At 59.0% G+C, this 24,946-nt stretch overlaps 2 protein-coding genes across 5 annotated transcripts; both read left to right on the top strand.

The window, feature by feature from the left end:
• The first annotated feature begins 1,368 nt into the window (after positions 1–1,368).
• On the top strand, positions 1,369–10,336 carry Slc5a5 (solute carrier family 5 member 5). 3 transcript variants are annotated; one of them, XM_040742113.1, is made up of 15 exons: positions 1,369–1,805; positions 2,362–2,427; positions 2,717–2,768; positions 2,878–2,945; positions 3,639–3,793; positions 4,073–4,213; positions 4,382–4,427; positions 4,780–4,868; positions 5,075–5,187; positions 5,259–5,329; positions 5,672–5,758; positions 5,837–6,018; positions 7,198–7,322; positions 8,255–8,370; positions 9,165–10,336. In XM_040742113.1, the coding sequence occupies exons 1-15, from the start codon at positions 1,449–1,451 to the stop codon at positions 9,267–9,269; spliced, it is 1,773 nt and encodes a 590-aa protein (XP_040598047.1). In that variant the 5' UTR covers positions 1,369–1,448; the 3' UTR covers positions 9,270–10,336. The 3 variants fall into 3 exon arrangements, with proteins under 3 accessions (XP_040598047.1, XP_005086170.1, XP_040598046.1); XM_005086113.4 differs by having other exon boundaries at positions 4,298–4,427; XM_040742112.1 differs by having other exon boundaries at positions 4,298–4,427; positions 8,643–10,336.
• Positions 10,337–19,831: 9,495 nt separating this feature from the next.
• On the top strand, positions 19,832–24,703 carry Ccdc124 (coiled-coil domain containing 124). Of its 2 annotated transcripts, none has more exons than XM_040742111.1 (5): positions 19,832–19,884; positions 22,898–23,067; positions 23,837–24,011; positions 24,095–24,209; positions 24,311–24,703. In XM_040742111.1, exons 2-5 carry the CDS (start codon positions 22,909–22,911, stop codon positions 24,513–24,515), a joined length of 654 nt encoding a protein of 217 aa, XP_040598045.1. In that variant the 5' UTR covers positions 19,832–19,884; positions 22,898–22,908; the 3' UTR covers positions 24,516–24,703. The 2 variants fall into 2 exon arrangements, with proteins under 2 accessions (XP_040598045.1, XP_040598044.1); XM_040742110.1 differs by lacking the exon at positions 19,832–19,884 and adding an exon at positions 20,197–20,216.
• Positions 24,704–24,946: the final 243 nt, after the last annotated feature.

Here is a 24,946-nt window from a genome sequence, read left to right as displayed (position 1 = left end):
AATGTTTAGGACTGTAAGCATTGGACGGGAGCGCAATCAGCTACAGCTCTGATGTTAAAACACTGGGTACTAGACATCGCTGCTCGCTTGGTGTGGCCGTTAGTGGGTCCCCAGGAGCCTGTCCAACACCTGCAGCGTCTCGGCCTCTGCAGAACAGCAGTCCAGATTCCGGGAGGTTCTTCTCTCCCGGCTCACTCCAGTCCCTTGACTCCTGAATGCCTCATGACTGTCCCCTAGCTCTGCCCATTCGAAAACCTGGAAGCCCTGGGTTCAAAGTCTTCAGAGGACACCCCCCCCCCCCCCCCGGCACTAGCGCCCTCAACACCAAGGCTTGAGAGACAACTCTAGCCGATCCAGCTCCTTCCGCCCCAGGCCCCTTGCTGCGGAGGGGCCCTGCCTGGAGATTCGCCTCTGATTGAGGCGGCGCCACGATCTATGGGGTACAGGGCCTTTCGAGCTGGTTTACAGCCTGAGGCAGCCAGGGGCGCGTGCCGCAGGCCTCCCACCTGCTCGGTTGCCCGAAACGTGAGGGGCTCGACAGCGTATCAACCTGGGACACCCCAGATTCCCCACCAATCATCCGGGAAGGGTCCAATGGTGACAGCTCCGGAGCCTCTGGCTGCATCGTCCCCAGCCCCAAGTCCGGATCAAGGCCTCGATCCACCACCAGCTTCTAAGCCAAAGTACCAACAACTGCAAGAATGGTCGCCCCAAGAACGAGCAAAGAAAAAAAAAAAAAAAAAAAGAACGAGCAAAGGAGCTTTGTGCGGGCAGGAGGTCCACACTTGCCATCCCAGCGCCAGGGAAGCCGAGGCAGGCAGGATTGCCACAGCTTAGAAGTCAGCCTGTGGGAAGGAAGGCAGGCAGGCGAGGACCAGGCAGGTGCAGAGCAAACGCGCGCGCACACGGGGGAGGGAGAGACAGGTGCAGACTGCCCTTTGGGGAAACTGAGTCCCACCGGGGTTGGCTGGAGGGCAAGGTCGGACAGATCTCTGTCCCACACTGCGAAGAAACGCAGATGCCCGCTGGGGTCGCGCGCTTTCCTCCCGGAGCCCGGGAGCCCCCGCGAAAGGGAACCCCAATGCCTGGCTCCCCGTGGCTCCAGGTACCAAAGCCCGGCGGCTGTGCGAGCGCGGGTCGGAGCCTCCATTGACCTGTCTGTCCACAGCCCTGGGTGTGGGAGACAGTGTCAGGAGACGAGAGTCGCGAGGAGCCTCCCCGCCGCTGCCCGCACCCCAGCAGGCCCGCTCGCCCCAGGGCGGAAAGGGTGCGGGTCGCGTCCGCCTCCCAGGCTGGGGGCGGAGCCGCGCTGACCCCGGAGCCCAATAAATGCGCGGCGCACGGCGCGAGGGGACCGACGGCACCGCGGGGACTCGCACCGGCACTCACGCTCTGACCCAGGGTCCCTGCCATCTCCGCATCCTTCCCCAACCGAGTCTCCCGTCCCCATGGAGGGTGCACAGGCCGGGGCGAGGGCCACCTTCGGCCCCTGGGACTACGGCGTGTTCGCAGCCATGCTGCTGGTGTCCACGGGCATCGGGCTGTGGGTCGGCCTGGCCCGCGGCGGCCAGCGCAGCGCCGATGACTTCTTCACCGGGGGCCGGCAGCTGGCAGCCGTGCCCGTGGGGCTGTCGCTGGCCGCCAGCTTCATGTCGGCAGTGCAGGTGCTCGGGGTCCCCGCCGAGGCAGCGCGCTACGGCCTCAAGTTCCTGTGGATGTGCGCGGGCCAGCTGCTCAACTCGCTGCTCACCGGCGCGCTCTTCTTGCCGGTTTTCTACCGCCTGGGCCTCACCAGCACCTACCAGGTAGGGGACCCGTCCCGCGGGAAGGTTCCGGGAAGATGCCGCGGGCGTCGGGCAGGGCCAGGAAGAAGGAAGAGGGAGTCGGGTCCCACACCTCGAAGCAGCCTCGAGCGGTGGCTTCCCGTTGACACCTGTCCCCGCGGGAGCCCGAACCGGGCCCCCCACCCGCGCCCGCACACGGTTCAAACGCCTGCAGCGAGGCACAGGGCCCCGCAGGATTTCCCAACCGTTCAACGCGTAGTGAAAACGGGATGGCGCCTGCCTGTGGACTCAGCATTGGGGAGGCTGAGGCAGGAGAATTGCCCTGAGTTCCAGGCCAGCCTAGACTCACTGGGGAAACCCCAGTCGCAAATCTGCGGGCGCAGCTGGGCACCCTGCAGCCGTCCAACAAGGGTCGTGACAATCTGAAGGCCGAGAGAACCTCGGGCAGCAGGATTGCCTCGAGTTCCAAGGCAGCTTGGTTTACACAGAGACCCCTGGGCACCCGGGAGAGAGTGAGAGCAGTGGGGGTGGCTGAGGTCATCTGGCCGGTGACCTCCAGCGCTGGCTCCCTCCGCAGTACTTAGAGCTTCGTTTCAGCCGAGCTGTGCGACTCTGCGGGACGCTGCAGTACCTGGTGGCCACGGTGAGCCAGCTGCCCGCCCGACCACGCCCACACCAGCCACTCAGCCCGCCCGCCCCAACCTGACCTCGCGCCACGCCCCACCTTGCATGGCCCCGCCCCTGCCCTGCAGGAGCTCTGCTTCCCTGGGACCTAACGGGACCACACCCACAACTCCGCCCTCATCCTGCCGGGAGACACCCTCCTACTCAGCTCCACCCCAATCCCGCCTAACACCGCCCTCTTTTAACCCGGCTCCGCCCCTCCTGTCCGACCCCGCCCTGTTTCCCGCTCCTTGCCTCCCCACCCGCAGATGCTGTACACAGGCATCGTGATCTACGCGCCCGCGCTCATCCTGAACCAAGGTCCGACTGGCGGGCGGGCGGGCGGGGAGGGGCGGGCAGGTCAGGAGCCCAGGCTGGACCTCCCGTGAGCGGGAAGAAAGCTGGAGGCCTGACTGGAGGTGTTTTGCAGTGACCGGGCTGGACATCTGGGCGTCGCTTCTGTCCACGGGAGTCATCTGCACCTTGTACACGACGGTGGTGAGTGGGCCGTGGCCGCTGCGTGGTCTTATGGGCGACCCCAGGCAGGCAGCACCTCCCACGCCCCTCTCCGGAGCTAGCCTCTGCCTAAACTGGGCTCCCACAGTCTTTCCCGCCTAAGCACTGGGAGTCTACTGGGCGGGCTCATCATTGAGGCTGGATCTAGCCGCTCTGAGGGGCTTTGCCTTGCCCTGGGTTCCCTGGTCCCTGAGCTGTGACCTCTGCCTTTCCAGAGTGAGCTGGCTGAGGGGCTGGCCTGCTCTCCTCTGGGTCCCACGTCTTGGCTGCGCCCCCTGAGGGGCTGGCATGTTTCTGGTGTGGGAGACTTGCAGGGAGAATGACAGTGTGCAGAAATAGAGGTAGCTGCTGTTGCTGTCACAGCAGCTCTGGGGAGGCTGAGATGGGAGGCTTGTAAGTTCTAAGCCAGCCTGGGCTACAAACGCCTTAAAAACAGGGTAATTACAATAGACATTGGAGTGTTTGCTGGGGCGTACAGTGCAATTGCGTCTTTTTCACCCATTATCTTGCTTAATCCTCCAACCAGCCGCAGGAAGGTAGAATATCCTTACTTTACAGGTGGGAAACCCAAGGGGGCCTTGCCTCGGTTCCCTGACCCACAGGAAGGCAGGCGGGGTGGAGCTGGAAGCGCGCAGCCCTGGGCAGGCCGGTGACCGTGTCCCCTTTCATGCACAGGGTGGAATGAAGGCCGTGGTCTGGACAGATGTGTTCCAGGTGGTGGTGATGCTCAGCGGTTTCTGGGTGATCCTGGCCCGTGGCGCCATGCTCACGGGGGGCCCCTGGAACGTGCTCAGTCTTGCCCAGAACCATTCCCGGATCAACCTGATGGAGTGAGACACAGGGCTGTACTCCTTAGCCCAGGCTAGCCTCGCATCTATGCCTCAGCCTCCCCAGCACTGCGATGATGGGATGTTAGTTTTTGAGTTGTCCCTGCTCCCCGTCCCCCCACAGGTGTCTCAGAGGGGAACAAAACTCAACATAGAAAACTCCCACTCACACTTCAAAACTAACTGCGAACGTCCCCTTAGGGTCCAGAATAGCCATGGGTGATCTGGGGAGCGGGGTAGCTTCACACACATGGTCCCTAACCCGCCCCATTCCCTACTCAGCTTTGACGCGGACCCTCGCAGCCGCTACACCTTCTGGACTTTCCTGGTGGGCGGCACGTTGGTGTGGCTGTCCATGTACGGTGTGAACCAGGCCCAGGTACAGCGTTACGTGGCCTGCCGGACGGAGAGGAAAGCCAAGCTGTGAGTACGCAGGTGAGGGAGCCACGCAGAGGTCCTGGGGCGAGCCGCCCCCCACACACTCCTAAGGCTGCCCCACCCCCTCAGGGCCCTGGTTGTCAACCAGCTAGGCCTCTTTCTGATCGTGGCCAGCGCTGCTTGCTGTGGCATCGTCATGTTCGTCTTCTACAGAGACTGTGACCCCCTGCTCACCCAGCGCATCTCGGCACCGGACCAGGTGAGCGCAGGAAAAACAATGCCCTCCAGAGGACACAGTCTGTGCAGACATCTTGAGACAGGGTCAGGAGAGTGGTGGAGGAGAGCGAGGTGAACCAGGGGCAGTGGGCAGCCATGGTGGGTGTGTGAGCAGGCCAGGGGACCATGCCAAGGAAGAGTCGCAAAGACGCCCGAGGACATCAAGAGGAGAGGAGACCTCAGGCCAGCATGACAGTAATAGCAGCTGGACTGTTGACCGGTCTCAGGCAGCTCAGACTGGCCTGACCCACCGTGTAGCTGAGGCTAGCCTGCCCAGTACAGCAAAGAGAAAACACCCACCCATGTCCTGTGTGACAGCCTCTGTCTCCCCGCAGTACATGCCGCTGCTCGTGTTGGACATTTTTGAGGACCTGCCTGGAGTCCCTGGGCTTTTCCTGGCCTGTGCCTACAGTGGCACCCTCAGGTGACCGTCCTGTTCACCCCTCAGCCATGACTCAGCCTCCCAGGGCTCTGATCCATACTGACCGCCACCTCCTTGAGGGTGCTAAGTTCTGACCCTGTCCGTTGGTTATGGAGGCGGGCCTGAGAGGGGCTGCGGCAGGACTGTCTGACCCCGCGCTGAGGCAGCTGCGCTGTCCCTGAGGCTCCGCCTTTGTGTCTCGCTGGCAGTACGGCATCCACCAGTATCAATGCCATGGCAGCGGTCACCGTGGAGGACCTCATCAAGCCGCGGATGCCTGGCCTGGCGCCTCGGAAGCTCGTCCTCGTCTCTAAAGGGCTCTGTGAGTTTGGGGGCCCTGGGTGTGGGCCCAGGGTGGTACTCCACACTGACCGTGACAACCCTTCCCTGCAGCCCTCATCTATGGCTCGGCCTGCCTCACGGTGGCTGCTCTGTCCTCGATGCTGGGAGGCGGTGTCCTCCAGGTGAGACCCCAGCCCCACCTGCCCTGCACCCCCATCATGAGTCCCAGCCGCGGCTCAGGGAGATGCCCAGGCCGTTGGGGACACTGGAGGAGCAGGGCTTGGCAGAGTGAGCACCTGTCATCCCAGAGGCTGACGCAGGAAGATGACAGAGGTAGCCTTAGCTACATAGAGAGGTCGAGGGCATACCTGAGACCCATCACCGTTATTGTCTACCAGCCTTTGTTGAGAAAGAGTGGAGAAACGGGTGCAGAGCGGTCTCTAGGCCTGCAGTGGGATTCCATTGGGTAAACTGAGTCTCGAGAGACGGTGGCTAAGCCCAGTCCTCCTTCACCTGCCTCCCAGGGCTCCTTCACTGTGATGGGCGTCATCAGTGGACCTCTGCTAGGCGCCTTCACGCTGGGGATGCTGCTCCCAGCCTGCAATACGCCCGTGAGTGGGGAGGGTGTGGGCGTGGTCTGAGGGGGCGTGGTCAAGAAGCACCGCCCCTCACGGTGGCCTCGCCCCCAGGGCGTCCTGTCTGGGCTCGCTGCAGGCTTGACGGTATCCCTGTGGGTGGCCGTGGGGGCCACACTTTATCCGCCCGGAGAGCAGATCATGGGGGTGCTGCCCACCTCAGCAGCCGGCTGCACCAATGCCTCGGTCCTCATGGGCCCAACCGGAGCTGCCAACACCTCCAGCAGGGTCCCCAGGTGAGCGGCCCAGATTGGGGTCTAGGCTGTGATGTCAGGGTGTCAACGGGAAGGGACTGGGAGCCCGGGACAAAAACAGTCTGGGCAAAGGCCCTGGGGCCACGTTCAGGTTCTGGAGGCTACAGCCATGTGGGCTGGGCTTGACAGGAGGGGTCAAAGGCAAAGGAATCGGCTGGCTTTTGGCTTTATTTGCATTTTAGTAGTTTGCAACAGAGTCTCATGTAGCCAAGACTGGCCCTAGAACTCTCTATGCAGCCAAAGATGACAATGAACAGACCCCGATCCTTTTAGCATATGCTGCACACTAAGATGGCAGGTTGCCCCAACGTATCTGGCTACTTTTTCTTCCTTTTTTAATGATCTTTGGGGGTGCAATTAGCATCCTATAGAAGTAGCCATAACAACTCAGGGTTAGCTGGGTGGGTGGAGGCAACAGAGAAGACCATAGGTCATCCTGGGCTGTAGAGCGAGTTTGAGGACAATTTGGGCTACATTAATAAATTAACATTTTTAATTCTCCCAACTTCTTGGAGGATCAATGTTTTGTGTCTGTGGATTTACCTCTTTAAGGCTTTCATATAAACAAAATCTTAGAATATGTGGGATTTTGTGTCTCAAGTTGTTTTGAAAGTGAGTGAAGGATATACCATTGCATCTCTCCTTTTCATGGCTGAGTAATATTCCATTGAATGGATATACCACAAGTGTGTAACTGCTCATCAGTTAATGGACATGTGGGTAGTCCGGGTTGGGGCTGTTGCGAACAGAACTTCAATAAGCCATTGTGTGCAAAGCCAAGTGTGCATAGGCTTCTCCAGCTCTCTGGAGGCCGTGGCTTCAAGGCCTTCTTTGACAACTTAGCTAGACCTCGTCTCAAAAGGAGGGCAGGCTAGGATGTAGCTCAGTGGATGAGCATTTTTCCTTCTAGAACAATAAAAAGAGAAAATGCTCCAAGCCCTTCCAAGCTTGGTCAGGTGGCACCTTTTTCAGTGAGCACCTCTGCTTCAGAGGTCTATGGAAGTTGACCAGAAGGGTTTTTTCCTAGGCATTCCATTTCATTGAATTCCGAGATCAGTGGGGAGCCGTGGTGGGCGGGGAGATTCCCGCACAGGTCTGAGCCGACTCAGTGGTGGAGTGGGTGCGGGCAGACAGCACCTCGTGTCCCCTCTGCCACCCTAGCTCTGGAACGGAGGCCAGCCGCCCCGCCCTCGCGGACACCTTCTATGCCATCTCCTATCTCTACTACGGGGCTCTGGGCACGCTGACCACCATGCTGTGTGGTGCCGTCATCAGCTACCTGACAGGTAAGTGCAGCGGCTTCCATCAGGTGCCGTCCATCCTGATTCCGCCCCCACCCCCGAAGGGGCCCCCATCGGCCGTGACCTGGTGCCCCCGAGGCAGTCCATCCTGATTCCGCCCCCACCCCCGAAGGGGCCCCCATCGGCCGTGGCCTGGCGCCCCCGAGGCACCCTGTGCGGTGCGAGGCCGGTTCTATTTTACAGATGTGGGAACTGAGGCCGGTTCCTCCAGGGGAGACCGGGCTAAGAGGGGCGCTGTCCGCGGTCCTGAAGCCACATCTCGTTGTGGGGCTCCCGGGCCCCACAGAATTCTGTTTGCTTGGATTTGAGATGGGGGAGGGGTCTCATCTGTAGCTCAGGCCGACCCTCAGCTTCCAGAGTGCTTGGATGGTGAGTGTACATCACCACACTCAACCATGCTATACTTTTCTTCATCCACATACTTCCTTTTGAGACAGGCTCTCATGTAGCCCAGGCTAGCCTGGAATTCCTTGTGTAGCTGAGGCAGACCTTGAGCTTAGGACCCTCATGAGAGCATGAACTGCCACACCTGGTTTATGTGCTCTGGGGACGGAAGCTCGGGCTCTCTGGTGCACCACAGCAACCACTGAGCTTCCAGGCCATTGCTGGCCGGCCCCAGCCCCAGCCTGGGTTGCGCCTCGGACAGAGCGAGTTGACGCCCTCAGGCCTTTGCGGAACTTCCAGACACCAGGGTTGAAACAGCGAATGGACAGAACGCTGGACATTCTCTAGTGCCTACCTGTGATGCTCACACTCCAGAGGCAGAGGCAGGAGGATTGCCATGAGTTCCCAGACAAACTGGAGGCCCTGTCTCAGAAGAGAAAAATGACAACTGAACCCCTCACCAGCGGGCAGCCATGGGTGGAGCCGGGGCTGGACGGGCACCCAACGTTGAGTCCCTGTCCCTTGGCCCTCAGGCCCCACCAAGCGCAGCTCCCTGGGCCCTGGACTGCTGTGGTGGGACCTCGCGCGGCAGACCGCGTCTGTGGCCCCGAAGGAGGACACAGCCACCCTGGAGGACAGCCTGGTGAAGGTCAGATCCAGCTCGGGTCTCTGGGCTCCAGGGCCGTGGGGACCCAGCGGGGGCAGCCCCAGGGGCTGGGCAGGGCCCTCTCCGCTGTCAAGCGTCCCTTTCCCAGGGTTGACACACGTGAGCGTTGTCTATTTTTATCATGTCTGTTTTTTTAAACAATTATTTCCTGCCTGTGGCGGGGGAAACTGGTTTCCCCTCGAGAGAGAGAGAGAGTGAGAGAGAGAGAGAGACACTGCTGAAGAATATTCTTAAGATAACATTACTTAATTCAGAATTACATAAGAACCTGGGGGCGCTGGGCTGGAGCAGAGTCAGAGGACTGCAGAGCCGGTGCCCCAAACGTGGGAGACGCTGTCACCTCCTGAGAGACCGGAGTGACACCCAGCGGCGACACCCGACAGGACTTGCGGTGGGAGGCTTGCCTGCCGGCCCTGAGAGCTGCCTCAAGTGAAGGGATGGGGCGTGGTCCCAGCCCAGCACTCACGTCTGCGGCTGCCGGGTCCCACACCCCCTTCCGGCCAAGCGCCCATACCCACAACACAAAAACGAAATCGTAATAGTGTCGGGAGTCTGGGTGCGGGCATGGCCGTGGCTCAGCACTGGGGCTGGGGGATCACTGTAAGTGTGAGGCTCCCCTGGGACACGGAGTGAGACCCTGTCTCACGGCCGCCTGAGACAGCAGGGCAGTGGAGGGCGGGAGACTGAGCGGGGCGTGGCCCACCCTGGGCGTGGCCGACCTGGTCCTCGGGGAGCCCATCTGGCCAGGGTATGTGATGTCCTCCGCTTTCTCCCAGGGTCCGGAAGACACCCCTGCTGCGACCAAAAAGCCCCCTGGCTTCCTGCCAGGCGACGAGGCCCACCCGCTGTCCCCCGGGCGCGATCTCGAGACCAACCTCTGAGGGCGGGGCCCCGGAAGGCCAATCGCGAGCCGCGGGCCAGCAGGCTCCTCTCTGATTGGCTGGTCGGGAGCGTGTTGAGAAGCTTGGCTGTCACAGGCTGCGTCCCCTCCCCGGGTCCCCGTGTCCTACCCGCACCCAAACGAAGAGGGATGGTTCTCCACCCGCAAAGGAAAGGTCTGGAACCTTCGGGACCTTGTAGAGCTGGGCTCAGTGGCCGAGAAAGCCCAGCTGCTCCAGACTGAGGTTTGCCGACTGAGCCACCCAGGCCCATTTAACATGCAGAGAAACTGAGGGCTGTCACCCAGACACTGGGGAGGTTCAGAAATTCAAGGTCATCCTCAGCTGCACAGTGTATTTGAGATCAGCCTGGACTACAGGACACCCTGTCCCAAAACAAATACAGATAACCTGGGCTGGCCCCATGCTCGGCAGTAAAGGGCTTGCCCAGCACACAGTAGGCCCAGGGTCCCATCCCCACCCCAGGAAGAAGTGACAGACACTGGGCAGGGAAATCAAGGGGAGTGAGGTGTCTCCAGCACGCAGAGCCCCAGACTCCTGGAGATGCCCAGGGACGGATTCTCAGAGCCTTCACAAGAGACACGCAGACGTGGTGACAACTTGAGTGTGAACTTACAGTTTGTGGAACATGTTTCTCTGTAATCAGTCACCCAGCCTCTGCTAATTCCTTACAGATTCCCGGTATATGGCACCTCCCAAGCTCTCCACCTTCACCTGGGTACATGCTAGGCAAGTGCTCTATCACTGGACTGCATACCTGAACCTCCTTTTTTTGACACAGGGTCTTAAGGAAGTCTGGCTGATGTCTAGTTATCTCCCCATGCTTTTGTGTATATCAATATTCCACTCTTTTTCAATGCCGAGTAGTACTCCATTGTATGGACATACCACAGTGTTTCACTCGTGCCCAGCAGGATAGCTTGATTTTTTCCAGCTTTCATCTACAATGAATAAAATTGCTGTGGGTTTTCCTGTACAGTGGTGTGACATAATCAGTTGGCTATTGGTATCAGTATGGAACCCATAGATTAAAAAATTTAAAAAGACAATTTATTTTCTTATTGAACATATATGGTCTTCTTTTGGGGTCCTGAGTCCCTAGACAAATAGTGTAGGAAGTATCTACAGAGAGCCTAATCTCCACTCTAAGTTAGGGAACCTACGGGTGCAGACCGGGTACAGTGACACACACCTGAGATCCCAGCCCCCAAAAGCTGAGGCAGAAGGGGTACTTTGAGTTCCAGACTCAAAAAAACAAAACCGGGGCAACAAGCAAGTAAGTGGGCAGCTGACGTCATGGCCTGGGAAAGGTTTGCCGTGTACCAGAGGCTGTCCCAGCATGGGACAGCAAGTCCACAACACTGTCTCGGCAGCCACTCCCAAACAACCACACAGAGACTTACTACTAATTACAGATGCTCAGCCAGCAGCTGAGCTTGTCTCCTGCAAGCTCTTACAGTTTAAATTATTTCTCTTAACCTGGGTGCTGCCCCAAGGCTCATTCACCTCACCTGTGAGCATCTGTGAGCACGCCTCTCGCATCCTCAGACTCCGTCCCAGCATTCTCTTGTCTGGTTCTCCTCCTAACCTCATCCTGTCCAGCCACAGGGCAGCCAGCTTCCTTATCAAACAGTCACAGTGACACACACTCACACGGTGTAAAGGGGTATTCCACAAGGCTGCACCAGGGCTCTGTACAAACACCATGTGTGGCCTGAGCAGGTAACGCATCCTGGAAGCCCTCAGGTCACTGTACTTTGACTTCTTCTGAGGAACTTGTTTCTTGGGTGACCATGACCTGGCTGGCTCCTATGGCAGTGGCATGTTTAATCTGGGGGGCAAGACTAAGACAAAGTCCTATGTAGCCCAGGCTAGCCTCTCACTTGCTGTATAGCTCTGGATGACCTTGAACACCTGATCTTCCCTCCACCTCCCCAGTGTTCATTTTGTCAAGCAAGAAGTTCAGGGGCTTCCCACACCCCCTCCTCCAGGACCCACCTTCCTTATACCATCTGTCTGTCCGTCCATCCACCTATTGGTTTTCTGAGACAGGGTTTCCCTGTGTAGCTCTGGCTGTGCTGGAACCTTCTCTGTAGACCAGGCTGGCCTCGAACTCACAGAGATCCACCTGCCTCTGCCTTCCCAGTGCTGGGATTAAAGGTGTGCGCCACCACTTCCCTTATGTTTTTTTTAAAGGTGTTTTCTGGAAAAAAAAAACCTAAATAAATAAACAGATAAGTAAATAAAAGGTGTTGCCGTTATCTGCGTGTACACAAACACACCGCAATGCGGGGCAGTGCAGTCCAGAGGACAGCTCGCAGGGGTTGGCCGACTCCTTCCTCCATGTGCAGCTGGAGGAGCAAACCCTGTTCTCAGGCTTGGCAGCAACCTCCTCTACCCACTGAGCCCTATCTGTGGCCCTCCTTTCTGTTTCACCCTGGCCTTGATTCTTTCTTATCTCAGTGGCAACATCCCCAAGCAGCTTTTACTGCCAGCCAGGGTGGCTGCAGCCCTGCCACACCTGGAATATATCATGTCCGTCCTTCAGTCACCTGACCTCAGGCCGGCGACCAGATCCTCTTCCCGGCTTCCGTCGGCCCGATTTCTCCAGTTCCTCCTTTAGCACCAGGCTTTAAGTCTCGGGAGGGCTGTGGGATGTTATCGGCTCCTTAGCATGGGGCGCTGCTCTTGGGGAATTTTCCTCTTCTTGGGTTTGAATGATCCAGGCCCTTAGCGCTCCAGGGTCCCCCGGTCCCTGGCATGAAGCTCCGTTCGCCCCTGTCCAGTGTCCTTCACAGCTGGCTTCAATCTCTTAATATTGTTTTTAGCATTTCTGCACGCACAGGCCCCTGGTTGTTCTGCACAACTCTGCTCATTTGGGTAGAAATTCTAGAAGGTCCACCTGCTGACTCACCAGACCCTGGTGACCCCTGCAGAACTGCCTGTTGCCCTCCAGGCCAGAGCACTGAGCCCTGACCTCCCCCGCTCATGCTCCCACTCTGTTGGACCAAAGGGCCAGGTGGGGCCCTCCCCTGCCGATCTGGCATCCAAGGCTGAGGCCAAGAGTCTGTCAACATTCCTGTCGGCTCTGGGGCAGCAGGGGCGCTGTCAGGAAGCCAGGATGGAGGGGCCACAGCAGATGGGGTGTGGGAGAGGGGGGACGGGGACAGAGGAGACAGGGTCGCAGCAGACAGGAAGCAGTTAGGTTCTTCCGCGGCATCGACCCAGGCTTGACTGGCTCTAGGACACCTGTAATGCAGAAATCCAAGGACCACCCAGCGGACGCGGGAGGGCAGAAGCTGAAGGTGTCATCGTGGGCTTCCTGGCGAATATAGAGCCAGCCTGGGCTACCCGAGACTGTCTCAACTCCCAAACAAATTCAAGGTTCAAGACCTGCCCACAGTCGAGCCTCATGGTGGAGGGAGTATTGGGGTCCTCCCTCAGAACTGGGGCTCCCCGCACACGATGTCATCCAGTAGAATCCCGCTGAGGTTGCTGTGTGACCTGTGGCCTGTGGCTGTACTTCTCTGGTTTTCCACAGTTTCCACCGAGACCTGACCAGACCATGGTTACTCAGCAGGAGTTGAAATACAGTTACCATGGGAATGCAAAGCCTGACCAGACCCTGCTTTGTGCTCTTCTAAAAACCCAGCATCCTTCAGAGGGGAGCAAGGCTCAGCTGCAGAGCAGCTGCTAGGCTCCTGAGCAGAAGAGAAGATGGCTGCCATCCTACTGCCTCCATTGTGGCAGCAGAGCCTTGACTGTGCAGCTCCAGAGAGCCGCCCCCGGGAAGTCGGCCTGAAGTGCCACAGAACACAGAGGACCCAGGTTCGGCTCCCAGCGCCCACAAGGTGCCTCACAGCTCCAGGGCATCCAATACCGCTTCTGCACCCGGCACACAAGTGCACATACTAAAACACAACAAAATAAACATTTTTAAAAGAAACACAACTTTTAAAAAAAGAAAAAAAAGCTTTCAAAGTGAACAAGATTTATGCTGGGCGATGGTGTCACACGCCTTTAATCCCAGCTCTCGGGAGGCAGAGGCAGGCGGATCTCTGTGAGTTCAAGGCCAGCCTGGTCTACAGAGTGAGTTTCAGGACAACCTCCAAAACAATACAGAGACACCCTGTCTCAAAACAAAAAGAAAGAAAGGGGGCAAGGAAGAAAAGAAAATGGATGTAAGATGTGGGGTTGTTTTGGGGTCTCCCCAGGTTCTGCCCCTGGAGCTGTGCCTGTAACAAGAGAACCCCACAGGTTGCTGGTGGCCCACATTTGGTGGCACAGAGTCTGCAGATTGTCACCATATCAGCAAGCACACGGCCCGTGTTATCCAGTGGAGCAGATTGCAGCTGGACAGGAGAAGAGGGGTCAACCCCAGAAAGCAAACAGGCCCTTGGCCTCCCATTGTGTCCCCAGGGGCCGTCACATGCTGGGCTTCATGCCCATCCAGCCCACCTCACCTCAGGCTCCAGGGTGGCTGCTGGATCTGGTCCTTTCTCAAACATTTGTTTTGAGACAAGATGCCTGCAGGTGAGTCACAGCCAGGGCAGCCAGGAGAGGGCAGGCAGGGCTGCAGCTGACGGGCCCCAGGGGCAGATGAGAATCTGGGGTCACTGAGGAGGACCAGACAAGGCGCAGGGTTGGGCCAGGGGGCCAGGACTCTGCAGGGATTCCCATTCTGGGCTCTGGGCGGAAACTGACACATAAGACCGTGGGTGACAGCCGGGCACAGATGTCCTCAGAGTGAGTGACTCCACTGGACTGGCACAGGCCAGGGCTGGGGTGACTGCCAACAGTTTGGCAGTGGAAGATTTTGGGACTTGGCAGGGGTGGGGGACCTTAGAAGAGAAGATGCCAAGTTCCTGTAGACTGGACACCACGCTAAGTTTCATTTTACATCGGCTTCAGTTAAACGCACCGACCTGGGGCAGGAGAGACGGCCTAGCAGCTAACAGCGCTGCTGCTCCTCGGGCGACCCTCATGGTGGCTCACAACCATCTGGGACTCCAGTTGAGAGGATCTAATGCCCTCTTCTCGCCAATGTGGGCACCGAATGAATGTTCACAGACAGACATGCAGACACAACAGTCATACACACAACATTTAAAAAACAGAAGGGCGGGGTAGTGGTGGCGCATGCCTTTAATCCCTGAAAGGTTCAGGCGGTACGCTGGCCTGCCCTGTTACCTGGCAGGATGCACTCAGGCAGCTCTCTGGCCAGCCCAGAGTTCCGTGAGAACCACGCAGGTGCAAAGGACCCCTTTAAAGACTGACCCCTGCCCGCTTATGCTCTCTCTTACTCTCGTCTTCCTCTTCTTTTTCTCTCTCTTCCTTTTCTCTGTCTCTCGTATCTTATCTCTCTCTCTCTCTCTCAGCTCTCCACGGGTTGTTACCCCTCACCCCCTGTCCACCAATAAAACTCCACGAGGGATCCTTGACTCACAGTTTGTGTCTGTTACTGGGTAAACCTAGACATTTTAACAACAATCCCAGCACTCAGGAGGCAGAGACAGGCGGATCTCTTGAGTTCAAGGCTAGCCTGGTCTACAGAGTGAGTTCCAGGACAGTCTCCAAAGCTACAGAGAAACCCTGTCTCGAAAAACCAATAAATAAATAAATAAATAAATAAATAAATAAATAAATAAAATATGCCAGGTGTGCCGCTGTCATCCCAGCATGGGGACATAGAGAGAGACAAGAAGTCCCTCTGGGGCTTACCACCAGCCAGTCTAGATAAATTGTGAACTCCAGGTTCAGTGAGAGAGCCTGCCTCAAAAGAAGGAGGCAGAGGGGAAGGAGTCATCCAGAGCCAACCTCTGGGCTTCTCACACACAAAAGGAACAAACAAATAACTTAGAAATGCAATAGAAAACAGCAACAGCCAGGTGGTGGTGGTGGCGCACGCCTTTGATCCCAACACTTGGGAGGCAGAGGCAGGTGGATCTCTGTGAGTTCAAGGCCAGCCTGGTCTACAGAGCGGGTTCCAGGACAGCCAGGGCTACACAGAGAAACCCTGTCTTGAAAACCAAAAACAATTCCGGGCGGTGGTGGTGCACGCCTTTAATCCCAGCACTCGGAGTTCGAGGCCAGCCTGGTCTCCAAAACACAAAAAATAAGAAAACTATAAGAACAAAAATAAAACCAAGGCCAACTTGGTGCACAAAGTCATCTCAGCAATGGAGACATTGAGGCAGGGCTGGCATGAGTTCCAGGCCAGCCTGGGCTGCAGTGAGAGACCTGACCCTAACAAACAAGACAGCAAAGCACAGCGATTAACGCTGCTAGGACCCTGAATTCCAACAGGAAAGAAGGAAACGGGAAGCTGCTTCCTTCTCACCTGAGGGGGCGTCCCAGCCCCTGTGAGGAGACCCCGGAGGGGGTCCCTGTGGTACGGTGAAGCTTCCTGTGACAAAGCTGCCGCCCGGGGCCCCTCTGCCTTTACCAGTGCTGGTTTGGAGCTCACGACTCATTTTAGCTGAACTAACTCCATCCTCTCCGGATTTTCTTCTTTGTCCCTCACTTGGGATGAAACTGGGAACAGATCCAGCCCCAAGGGGGGATCCTAGGTGCGCCTCACCTGCACCCCACCTCTCCGCACTGCGTCCTGGGCCTCTGGACCCCGCTGGCTGTGCGAAGATAACCCAGTTTGCTCTGGCTGTGGACGACTCCACTGACCCGGGCAGCGTGACCTCAGCAGTGTTGCATGCGCAGAAGATTAAGGCCCGATTCCAAGTAGATGAATTTCGCAAGTCTGAGAAAAATGTACCTTCTGGGAGGAGCATATAGATTCTACAAGGTGTTTTCCAAGGTGCCGGGTCAGGGAAGGCGGCTTAAGGCGGGGACGTTAGGACCCCTCCTCCCCGGCCGGCTTCCTCTCCCTCTCCGGCGCTTGAGGTTCTGTGGTCCCAGTCCAGTTGTGGTCATGCTGGGCCAGCGCAGGGCCACTGGGGCACCCTGAGTTGGGACTGTTCCCCGGATGCGCTGTGGTCTAGGGGACCCATAATTCCCACTGTGAATTGCTGTTTGTGCTACAAGGGGCCTCTGTGCTGGCGACACCAACGTCCCACCCCAGACCGGGAGGAAACTTGAGCCTGATCAGTCTGTGTTTGACTGGAAGTGCATGACTGATTGTGAACTGGGTGTGATCCCTGCTCCTGTCACCTCCTACACGGGCAGGTGAAACGTCGGGGTGTGAGGACAGCTTCACCTCACAGCAGAGCTGACTTCACAAAACACGGCAGTGACTGGTGTGGTAGCTCGGTGCGCAGAGCGCATGCGCGGCACGCGCTGGGTTCCAGCCGCACATAACCGGGGTGCGGAGTGCTCACCCTCCACCGACACCACGCAGGAGGCCAAGGCTGGAGAATCTCTTAGCTTGAGACCAGCCAGCTCTACACAGAGAGATCCCGTCTCAACAGCGACCAAAGGAGGTCACCCCAGTCGCTTGAGTTTCTGTCTCCAAACAAACTGTAAATTTATCATCGTATCAAAGCAATGTCATGTGTGAACTTTGCCACTTAGATAAAATTAAGAGGTTTAATAGCAAACACAGGCGATGACTTTATCAGAACAAACGTTTGCATTTCCCCAGAGGCACCAAAGTGATGTTGTCATTCACTGGAGGCCAACCGGCCTTGTCTGTCACTTGAGGAAGCAGAAACAGCACTTTTTAGAGGATTTTTTTTCCCTCTGTAGTCCTGACTGACCTCAAACTCAGAGATCCGCCTGCCTCTGCCTCCTAAGTGCTGGGGTTAAAAGCACTGCCAGGCTTTTTTTTCTTTTCCTTTTTTTGGGAGGAGGGGTCAGGGTCTCCTGTAACCCACTCTGGCCTCAAATTTAAGATTAGCTTTGAACTCCTGATCCTCCCTCCTCTCCCGGGGTGACAGATGGTGCCACCATAGATCCAGCTTATAGACTCAAACTTTGTCCACGCAAGCACCCTATCCACTGAGCTACCACACCCTACCCACTGAGCCCCAGAACCACTTTTTTTAAAGATTTATTTATTTATCACATATAGTGTTCTGCCTACATGACAGAAGAGGACATCAGATTGAATTGCAGATGGTTGTGAGCCACCATGTGGTTGCTGGGAATTGAATTCAGAACCCCTGGAAGAGCAGCCAGTGCTCTTAACCTCTGAGCCATCTCTCCAGCCCCGGGAGAACCACTTTTTTTGAAATGTCTTACTATGTAGCTCAGGCTGATCTCAGACTCATGGTAATTCTCCTGCCCAAGCCTTCCTAGTGCTGACATGGTGGATTTGCGCTCTCACACCTGGTGTTCTTTGGCTAATTTCCTCTGAATACCATACGCTGTGGTTCTCTTCAGGCAACAGAGGCCATGCAGGGCCTGGTCCAGGAGGAGGCCGTCCTCATCTGGGGATCATCCCATCACTGCCGACGATGTCATCTATCTCGAAAGTGCCTGGGAAAGCAGACTTAGGCGTCACATGTTAACAACTGTGTCTCTTTCCTTCCGGTCCTTCTCAACTTACCCCACAGGATGGGGGACCAGCTCTGGATGTTGGGGTGCAGCGCCTTCTCCCACTGGGCCGTCTTTCCTACCCTGTTCCGTCTTTAAAGCCTCTATGGCAACAGACACCTCGGAATGGGACAACCTGACCGGTTCTTTACACACGGGCTAACCTGACAGGGAGCGGAGGCCTGTGCGTCAGTTCTGGGACACCAGTGGCTCCATAGTGAGCTCTAGTCCAGCCTGGGCCACATAGCGCTCTCCCAATAAGCAACCAAGGCCAGGTGTGGTGGCCCACACCTGCAATCACTGCTGGTGGTGAGGCAGGTGGATTTCTGTGAGTTCCAGGCCAGTCTGGCCTACACTGATCTCCTCGAAAGCCTAAAGAGGAACCCTGAGGTCAGCATCTTCCTGCAAGGTGCCATCTGGTCTCTGCGCCCGTACCCGAGGCAGAATGGGGTGCAAACCATGGGAACCTGGTGTGGAGGGGAGCCGTCCGTCCCCCAGGGACCTGGCTGAGCAGGGACCCCGACAGTTAGTTTCTAATGCTCAAGCCCCTCCCTCCCCGCCTGGAAACCTGAAATTTTCTAGTCATTTCCCATTTATAGGGTGGGCATAGCCCCGGCAGCTCCTGCTTCCGCCTTTGCCACATCCTGTCTTTTTCAAGATGAGGGGACAAGCTAGGTGTCCTCCGACACCCCCCCCCCAGGCCGGGAGGCGACGCGCGCACTCCGCAAGGAATATGGATCTTTGAAAACTTTGAAGGTCTTTTCCTGGAAGCCCGCGCCCGCGCCCCAGGTGGCCTTGCCTCCGGAACCTCTCTTAGTCACTCTGCACCTTTTCCATCCGGACAGGCCGCATCAGGCCTTCACCTAAGCAAATTCCCAGCAGCTTTGGGGGACGACGGGGGGCAGTGGGTGTGGGGCTGGATGCCGCCCCGGGGCGCGGGGATGCCCCGGCTCCTTGTGCGTCCCCGCTTTCCGGATGCCGAACAACACCCCAGTGCCCGCAGGCCTGTGTTTCCAGTTCGTCACTGGGGGAGCTGAGTCAGGCAGGGCAGGCTTGGAGCTCGGCAGAGGCTGCAGGGTTGGGCGGACAGTGAACGGGGCCGGCACAGTGAGCGGGCGGTGGAGGAGGGGCCTGCGGGCCGTGGGAGCCACGGCGGGGGCCAGAGCAGGCAGGGGAGGTCGCTGGTGACTCCGGGCCCGCAGCGGGCGGAGGATCCCGTTTGGAAGGGTGACTCCACGTCCCCCGTGGACCTGCCTGAAGCGTGCCACACGCTTCCCGCCTCGGGGGAACGAAACTGAGCCCCCCCTGAACCTGCCCGGCAGCCCAAGATGGTCGTAATCGCGGTCAGAAGAGAACTAGGCGTGGTGGGCGAGTCAAGAGAGACCCCGGGAAGGCAGGCGGGGCTCTGCCTACAGGGCCACACCGAGGGGTGAAATAGAAGGAATGAACGCGGCAGCCGGCTTCGTCAGCCAGGGAGAGGCTGGCGGCGGCGACCGAGTAGCTGCGTTTCTGCGGTTACTTCTTTTATTCCCGGGGCGGCCACCGGCTCGCTCGCCGCCCCGCTTCAGGCCCTGTGCGGAAGCCACGCCCTGCTACGTGGGCCGCGCTGCAGCCTAAGTCAGTTCTGCCCCTGCGACCCTCGGGCCCCCCACCAGGGCGGCGCACAAGTGCTGGTCTCCGAGCGGGGTAGCCACTGGCTTGGCCAAGAGCCTAGGAAAGGCCGGGCCGCATCCCCGCGTGGGCCACGGACGCCCCCTGGCGGCCGGGCCGCGAAAGGCCCAACGGGACGCCAGCGGCGCCATCTTTACTGCGGGCAGCGGCCAGCTTGGTAGGGTCCCTGTTGGAGGCTGCAGCGTTCTCTTCCGTCCTTGTTCATCACCGCCTGAACGAGACTGTAGCATGGCCTTTCGGGACATATTCTGCTTAGAAAGAAGGGAGAGAAGTTGGCAACATGTGTTAAACCTTGGCTTGGCGGAGAGCGAGCTCGTCGCTACACCCTCTACCAACATGGCGGCACCGGACGACGTCACGAGCCGCGCGCCATCGGCAGGTGAGTGCGCAGGCGCGGCGACGTCACCGACACGCGACCGGGCTGGTGCCGGGGGAAGAGGTAGGAGCGGCTGCGGCGCGGGCGGAGCCGGGCTGCGGGGCTCGCTGGGCGGGCGCGGCGCGGCCTTGGGGTCCTCCCGCCGGGAAGGCAGGACCGGAGATGGGGTGCCCAGTGGTGGGCGCTCCCGGCGCGCAGGCGTGGCAGATCGCGGGGAGCGGGGCTCGTTCCCGGGCCCGGCCCGAGCCTGGAGGGCTTCCTGGAGGCGGCGGCGTTTCCCGCGGCTCCTTTCCCTGCCGCACCCCGGGCAGTCGCGGGGAACCGCGCGGGCGCTCTTTGAGGGGGATCATCTGGACCCCGGGCTCGGTCTGTAGCCTGGGCTGCCTGGAACTCGGGTTAGTCCTCCTGCCTCCGCTTTGCCAAGTGCTGGGACCCCAGGCGTGCGCCGCGGTGCCCGGCCTGGGGACGTCCTTCCTGGTGGTTGTCGCTTCCAGGTCGGGAAACCGAGGTGGCGGTGCGGGCTGGGTCTGGTTCCCGGTGAGGCCCTTTGCACGCGGCCCCCTTTGTGCGCCCAACCTTCAGGGGACGGGGTGCGTTCCAGGGAGACATCGGGCTTGGGAGCAGAAAAAGCCTCCCAGCACCGCCTCACAGAGACATTTCCTGCTGGCGTTCTCGCGGTGCCCGCACCTTTGGGGCAGGTCTGTGCAGCCCAGGCGGCCTGGAACTCAGATGGGCCACCACGCCCACCCTGGCATTTACTGGGCATAAGAGAAGCCTGGCCTGGCCCCCAGCCGCCGGAGGCAGGAAGAGGGGAGGCTCTGAGGCCCGGGGCCGGCGGTGTCTGAAGACTCAAACGGAGGCAGGTGTGGCTGCCGCGGGACACCGCGGAGCGGAGTCGGGGGCCTCTGCCCGCCGGGTCCGTGTTCCCGGGAGTCCAGAGCGCCTTCGCTGCTCACCGTTTTCTGCCGGCTCAGTGTTTTGGGGGCTGTTTGGGGTCCAGCTGGGGTGTCCTGTGCAGGCTGGGGCCCTGTTGCCTGCCCCATGGCGGGCTGTGTCTGTCAGAATCCAGTGTCCCTGATGAGGAGACCGAGGCCCACGGGACAGAGCCAGAGAGGGCACCCACGCTGCTCTGGCCCACGCTGCACGCCACCACCCCCGAACCTGTCCTTCCGTCACCCTCTCGGGCTCCCTCTGGCCAGTAGGTCAGGGCCCTCACTACTCTAGCAATGGGTTTTGACCATGCAGCCGACTCTCAGGACCACCCACAGTGGCTAGCCCAGCCCTCACTAACCCACGGCGGCCAACAGAATTCCATAAGCCAGACAGAAGTGTCCCGGGCGCTGCCGGCTCCGCTCTCCTGTACACTGACTTACAGCCTCACCCCTGCCACAGGGCCTCCGCGTTCCGTGGCTATGGATGCACAAGGTTTCCAGGAGGGCCAGAAAGGGGGACTTTACACAAAGAGGGCTTGAAGGTGGCTAATATCCTGGGTGTCCTGGGCCACAGTGCTGTTACTCATTGTAAGGCAGAGAATGATCCAGATGAGGGCACTATGCAGTGGGGAACTCTGAGGCCCAGCGTGCTCTAGGCTTTGGGCAGGTGGGTTTTGGGGTGGGGGTATTTTGGCCATGGTTGCTTTTTTGTTTTTCTTCCTTTTTGAGATGGGTTTCTCTGTGGCTTTGGAGGCTGTCCTGGAACTCGCTCTGTAGATCAGGCTGGCCTTGAACTCACAGAGATCCGCCTGCCTCTGCCTCCCGAGAGCTGGGATTAAAGGTGTGTGCCACCAACGCCCAGCTTCCTGATTGCCTTTTGATATGGGCTCATTGAAAGCCAAGCTGGCCTTAAATGGGTGAGCCCCATGCTTCAGCCTCCTGACAGAAAGAGGGGTGCTCCTGGTACCCCAGCAGGAAGCCCTCCCGGGCCAGACTCCCCAACTTGGGCACTCGGGGGTGACTGACCGTCCTCACCATAAGGTTCTGGGCCCCTAGAGTTCAGCCAGTCTCCGTACATGGCCACCCCAAGGCACCTGTGTGTCCTTTCATCTGGTGGGATCCGGGTGAAGTTCCGCACAGACTTCTGAGCGGGGCCAGAGTGAAGGAACTCACACATGGAGAGTCTAAAATAGGGTTCCCGGATGACAGTGGGAGGTGCTGTGCGGGCTTCACCACGGGGTGACACCAGGGGTGATCAGTTACACGTACCCTGTAGAACATCACAAGGCACATGGATGAGGCTTGGACACCAAAACAACGATGCTGAGTGACACCAGCCAGCCAGAGCCCACATGGTGTATAATCTGTCCCCAGGGACAAAGTCGGAGATGGAGAGTAGCTCAGGGGTTGGGGCAGGGAGCAGAAGTGACTGCTGGTAGATATGAGGTCCTCTGGAGGAGGCAATGGCAGTCTGTGCAACATTGTAATTGTTAAAAAAAATTCAAGTCCCGTGGTGTTGTGGCATGCCTTTAATCCCAGTACTTGGGAGGCAGAGGCAGGTGTATCTTTGTGAGTTCAAGGTCAGCCTGGTCATCAGAGTAAGTCCCAGGACAGCGAGAGAAACACAGAGAAACCCTGCCTCAAAAAACTAAAAAAAATTTCAAAAGGCTCGCGACAGATTCAGCAGTGGAGCCCCTGCCTAGAATCTGACAGTGAGGGGCTGGGGGCGTGGCTCAGGGGTGGAGCCTCTGCAAAGGTTGTGTGGGCCGAGGGTACAGATCCTAGAGTTAGAGGAAAGGCGGGACATGTGCGCCCCCTTGCCACCCCAGTGGCTGCCAAGGTTCAGAGAGGACTGTGTTGTCCTGCCAGCCTGGGCTATATGGCGAGACCCTGTCTTTTAAGAAATGGCTGTAGCCGGGCGTTGGTGGCGCACGCCTTTAATCCCAGCACTCGGGAGGCAGAGGCAGGCGGATCTCTGTGAGTTCGAGACCAGCCTGGACTACCAATCGAGTTCCAGGACAGCCTCCAAAGCCACAGAGAAACCCTGTCTCGAAAAACCAAAAAAAAAAAAAAAAAAGAAATGGCTGTAAGGCATGGGTGGGTGCTGGCCGCCGGCCAACTCCCCGACGGTGTCCTCCCTGCAGCCTGCTGAGGGATGCCCAAGAAGTTCCAGGGCGAGAACAGCAAGTCGGCAGCTGCCCGAGCGCGGAGGGCCGAGGCCAAGGCGGCAGCTGATGCCAAGAAACAGAAGGAGCTGGAAGATGCTTACTGGAAGGATGACGACAAACACGTGATGCGGAAGGAGCAACGCAAGGTGGGTGGGCGGCTCCCGGGCCGCTGTAGGTAGCCACGGAGGGCCGCAGATGCTGGGCTAGTGGAGTGGACCAGCTTTGTCCCCAGCCCAGTTGTGTCCCCTTTCCTGACAGACGGCTACCTTTGAACCCGGGTGCCAACCTGGCTCGGGGCGGTGCTGACGGCTTAGCCCACTAGGTGGCAGCAGAGACCCCGCCCCCTCTGCAGGTTTAACCAGCTGGGTTGGTGAAATGCCAGTACCAGTGTCTTTTGCCTTCGGGGTTTGTGGGCCAGGTCTCCGCGACGCAGGCTGGACTGCGCTCAGCCACTCCTGCCGCGGCTTCCTCCAGCTCACACCACCCATGGCCACCAGTTCCTAGTGTGTCTTGCTCAGTACTGATGACCACTTGATCCCGGGCTCTCGGAACTTTCCAGGAACTGTTCCTTCTTTGGGGCTGGGATCTACGGGCACACAGTTGGGCCCAGGCCCTCTGCTCTCGGGACGGAAGAGATCCAAGACCGGGTCTTCAGAACCTGTGGAGGGACCTGGCTGAGGGCATGGCAGCCTCAGGATGCTGCTGCCTCTCGCTTAGGGAGAAACTGAGGCAGACTTCAGTAGTTGCCCTCAAATACCTTTGACTGCGAACCCAGACAGGCTCTCCTGCCCAACGTTTGGGGTCCAGCTGCACAAGGGTGCCCTGGAGAGGGATCAGCACCCACTTGGGTGCCACCCTTGGGCCTCAGGTGGCTTCTAGATGTGGCCTCCCGCGGTGACCCTGTTGCTGCCATAGGAGGAGAAGGAGAAGCGACGCCTGGAGCAGTTGGAGCGCAAGAAGGAGACGCAGCGCCTGCTGGAGGAGGAGGGCTCACGGCTCAAGGGTGGCAAGGCCCCTCGTGTGGCACCCCCCAAGGTCACGCGCGCGCAGATTGAGGACTCCCTGCGCAGAGAGCAGCGTGCCGAGCCAGGTGTGCACTGGGCCAAGGGTGGCGCATCCCCAAGGGCTTGGCACCCTGCCGCGTGCTCACATCCCGCCCCTGTCCCTCTGCAGCGGAGAAGGCCAAGACCCACCTGGAGCTGCCGCTGGAGGAGAACCTGAACCGGCGCGTGCAGGAGGAGGGCAGCCTGGAAGCGCGCACTGTAGAGGATGCCATAGCCGTGCTCAGGTGGGCGGGGCCTGCGGCAGGAGGCATGGATGGGGCGGGGCCTGTGCAGGCATGGGCGGGGCCTAGGCTTGGGCGCTGGGCACTGACTCCTGGCCCCACAGTGTGGCAGAGGACGCAGACCGGCACCCCGAGCGCCGTATGCGCGCAGCCTTCACCGCGTTCGAGGAGGTACAGCTGCCGCGGCTGAAGCAGGAGAACCCCAACATGCGGCTGTCGCAGCTGAAGCAGCTGTTGAAGAAAGAGTGGCTGCGCTCCCCGGACAACCCCATGAACCAGCGCGTGTTGCCCTTCAACGCGCCCAAGTGATGGAGGGAGCCCGAGTCCAGCCTGTCCAGCTCCAGCGTCCTCCCCCAGCCAGGCCGGCCTGGGGCCCTCCTGGCTGCACCATCGGTTACCCTGGGCAATCCAGAGGGTGCCCGCTCTGAGCGACACCCAGCCTCGGGCGCCCTATGGAGCCCGGCTGAGCAGCTGCCCAATAAAGGCTGTGGAGAGGCTGCCTGAGGCCGTGTCCACATGTGTGGTGGGGACCGCTGGGGAAGCGAGGGGCTGTGTGATGACCATGTCCGAACCAACCACTGGTCCAGACCTGCTCGCCCCCAGGACAGCAGCAGGGGGAGCCAGAGCCCGGGGTCTGAGGCAGGCTTCTCCCGGCTGACCGGCAGGGAATGAGGGCACTGGGGCAGCTGAGGCGGACAGGTGGAGGGATTGGCCACGAGGGGGAAGAGATTAGAACCCAG

Source organism: Mesocricetus auratus, unplaced genomic scaffold (genome assembly GCF_017639785.1).
Source record: "Mesocricetus auratus isolate SY011 unplaced genomic scaffold, BCM_Maur_2.0 Super-Scaffold_6731, whole genome shotgun sequence".
NCBI lineage: Eukaryota > Metazoa > Chordata > Mammalia > Rodentia > Cricetidae > Mesocricetus > Mesocricetus auratus.
The sequence above is the reverse complement of the archived record's forward strand: the minus strand, read 5'-3'. Positions and strand labels throughout refer to the sequence as shown.

Excerpts from the sequence above, each read along its gene's own strand:
- Slc5a5 (XM_005086113.4), top strand. The coding sequence starts at position 1,449 with ATGGAGGGTGCACAGGCCGGGGCGAGGGCCACCTTCGGCCCCTGGGAC. Across the intron at positions 2,769-2,877 it reads CGCGCTCATCCTGAACCAAG|TGACCGGGCTGGACATCTGG; the intron begins GTCCGACTGGCG and ends GGTGTTTTGCAG. Across the intron at positions 4,428-4,779 it reads GCATCTCGGCACCGGACCAG|TACATGCCGCTGCTCGTGTT; the intron begins GTGAGCGCAGGA and ends GTCTCCCCGCAG.
- Ccdc124 (XM_040742111.1), top strand. The coding sequence starts at position 22,909 with ATGCCCAAGAAGTTCCAGGGCGAGAACAGCAAGTCGGCAGCTGCCCGA. Across the intron at positions 24,012-24,094 it reads AGAGCAGCGTGCCGAGCCAG|CGGAGAAGGCCAAGACCCAC; the intron begins GTGTGCACTGGG and ends GTCCCTCTGCAG. Across the intron at positions 24,210-24,310 it reads GATGCCATAGCCGTGCTCAG|TGTGGCAGAGGACGCAGACC; the intron begins GTGGGCGGGGCC and ends CTGGCCCCACAG.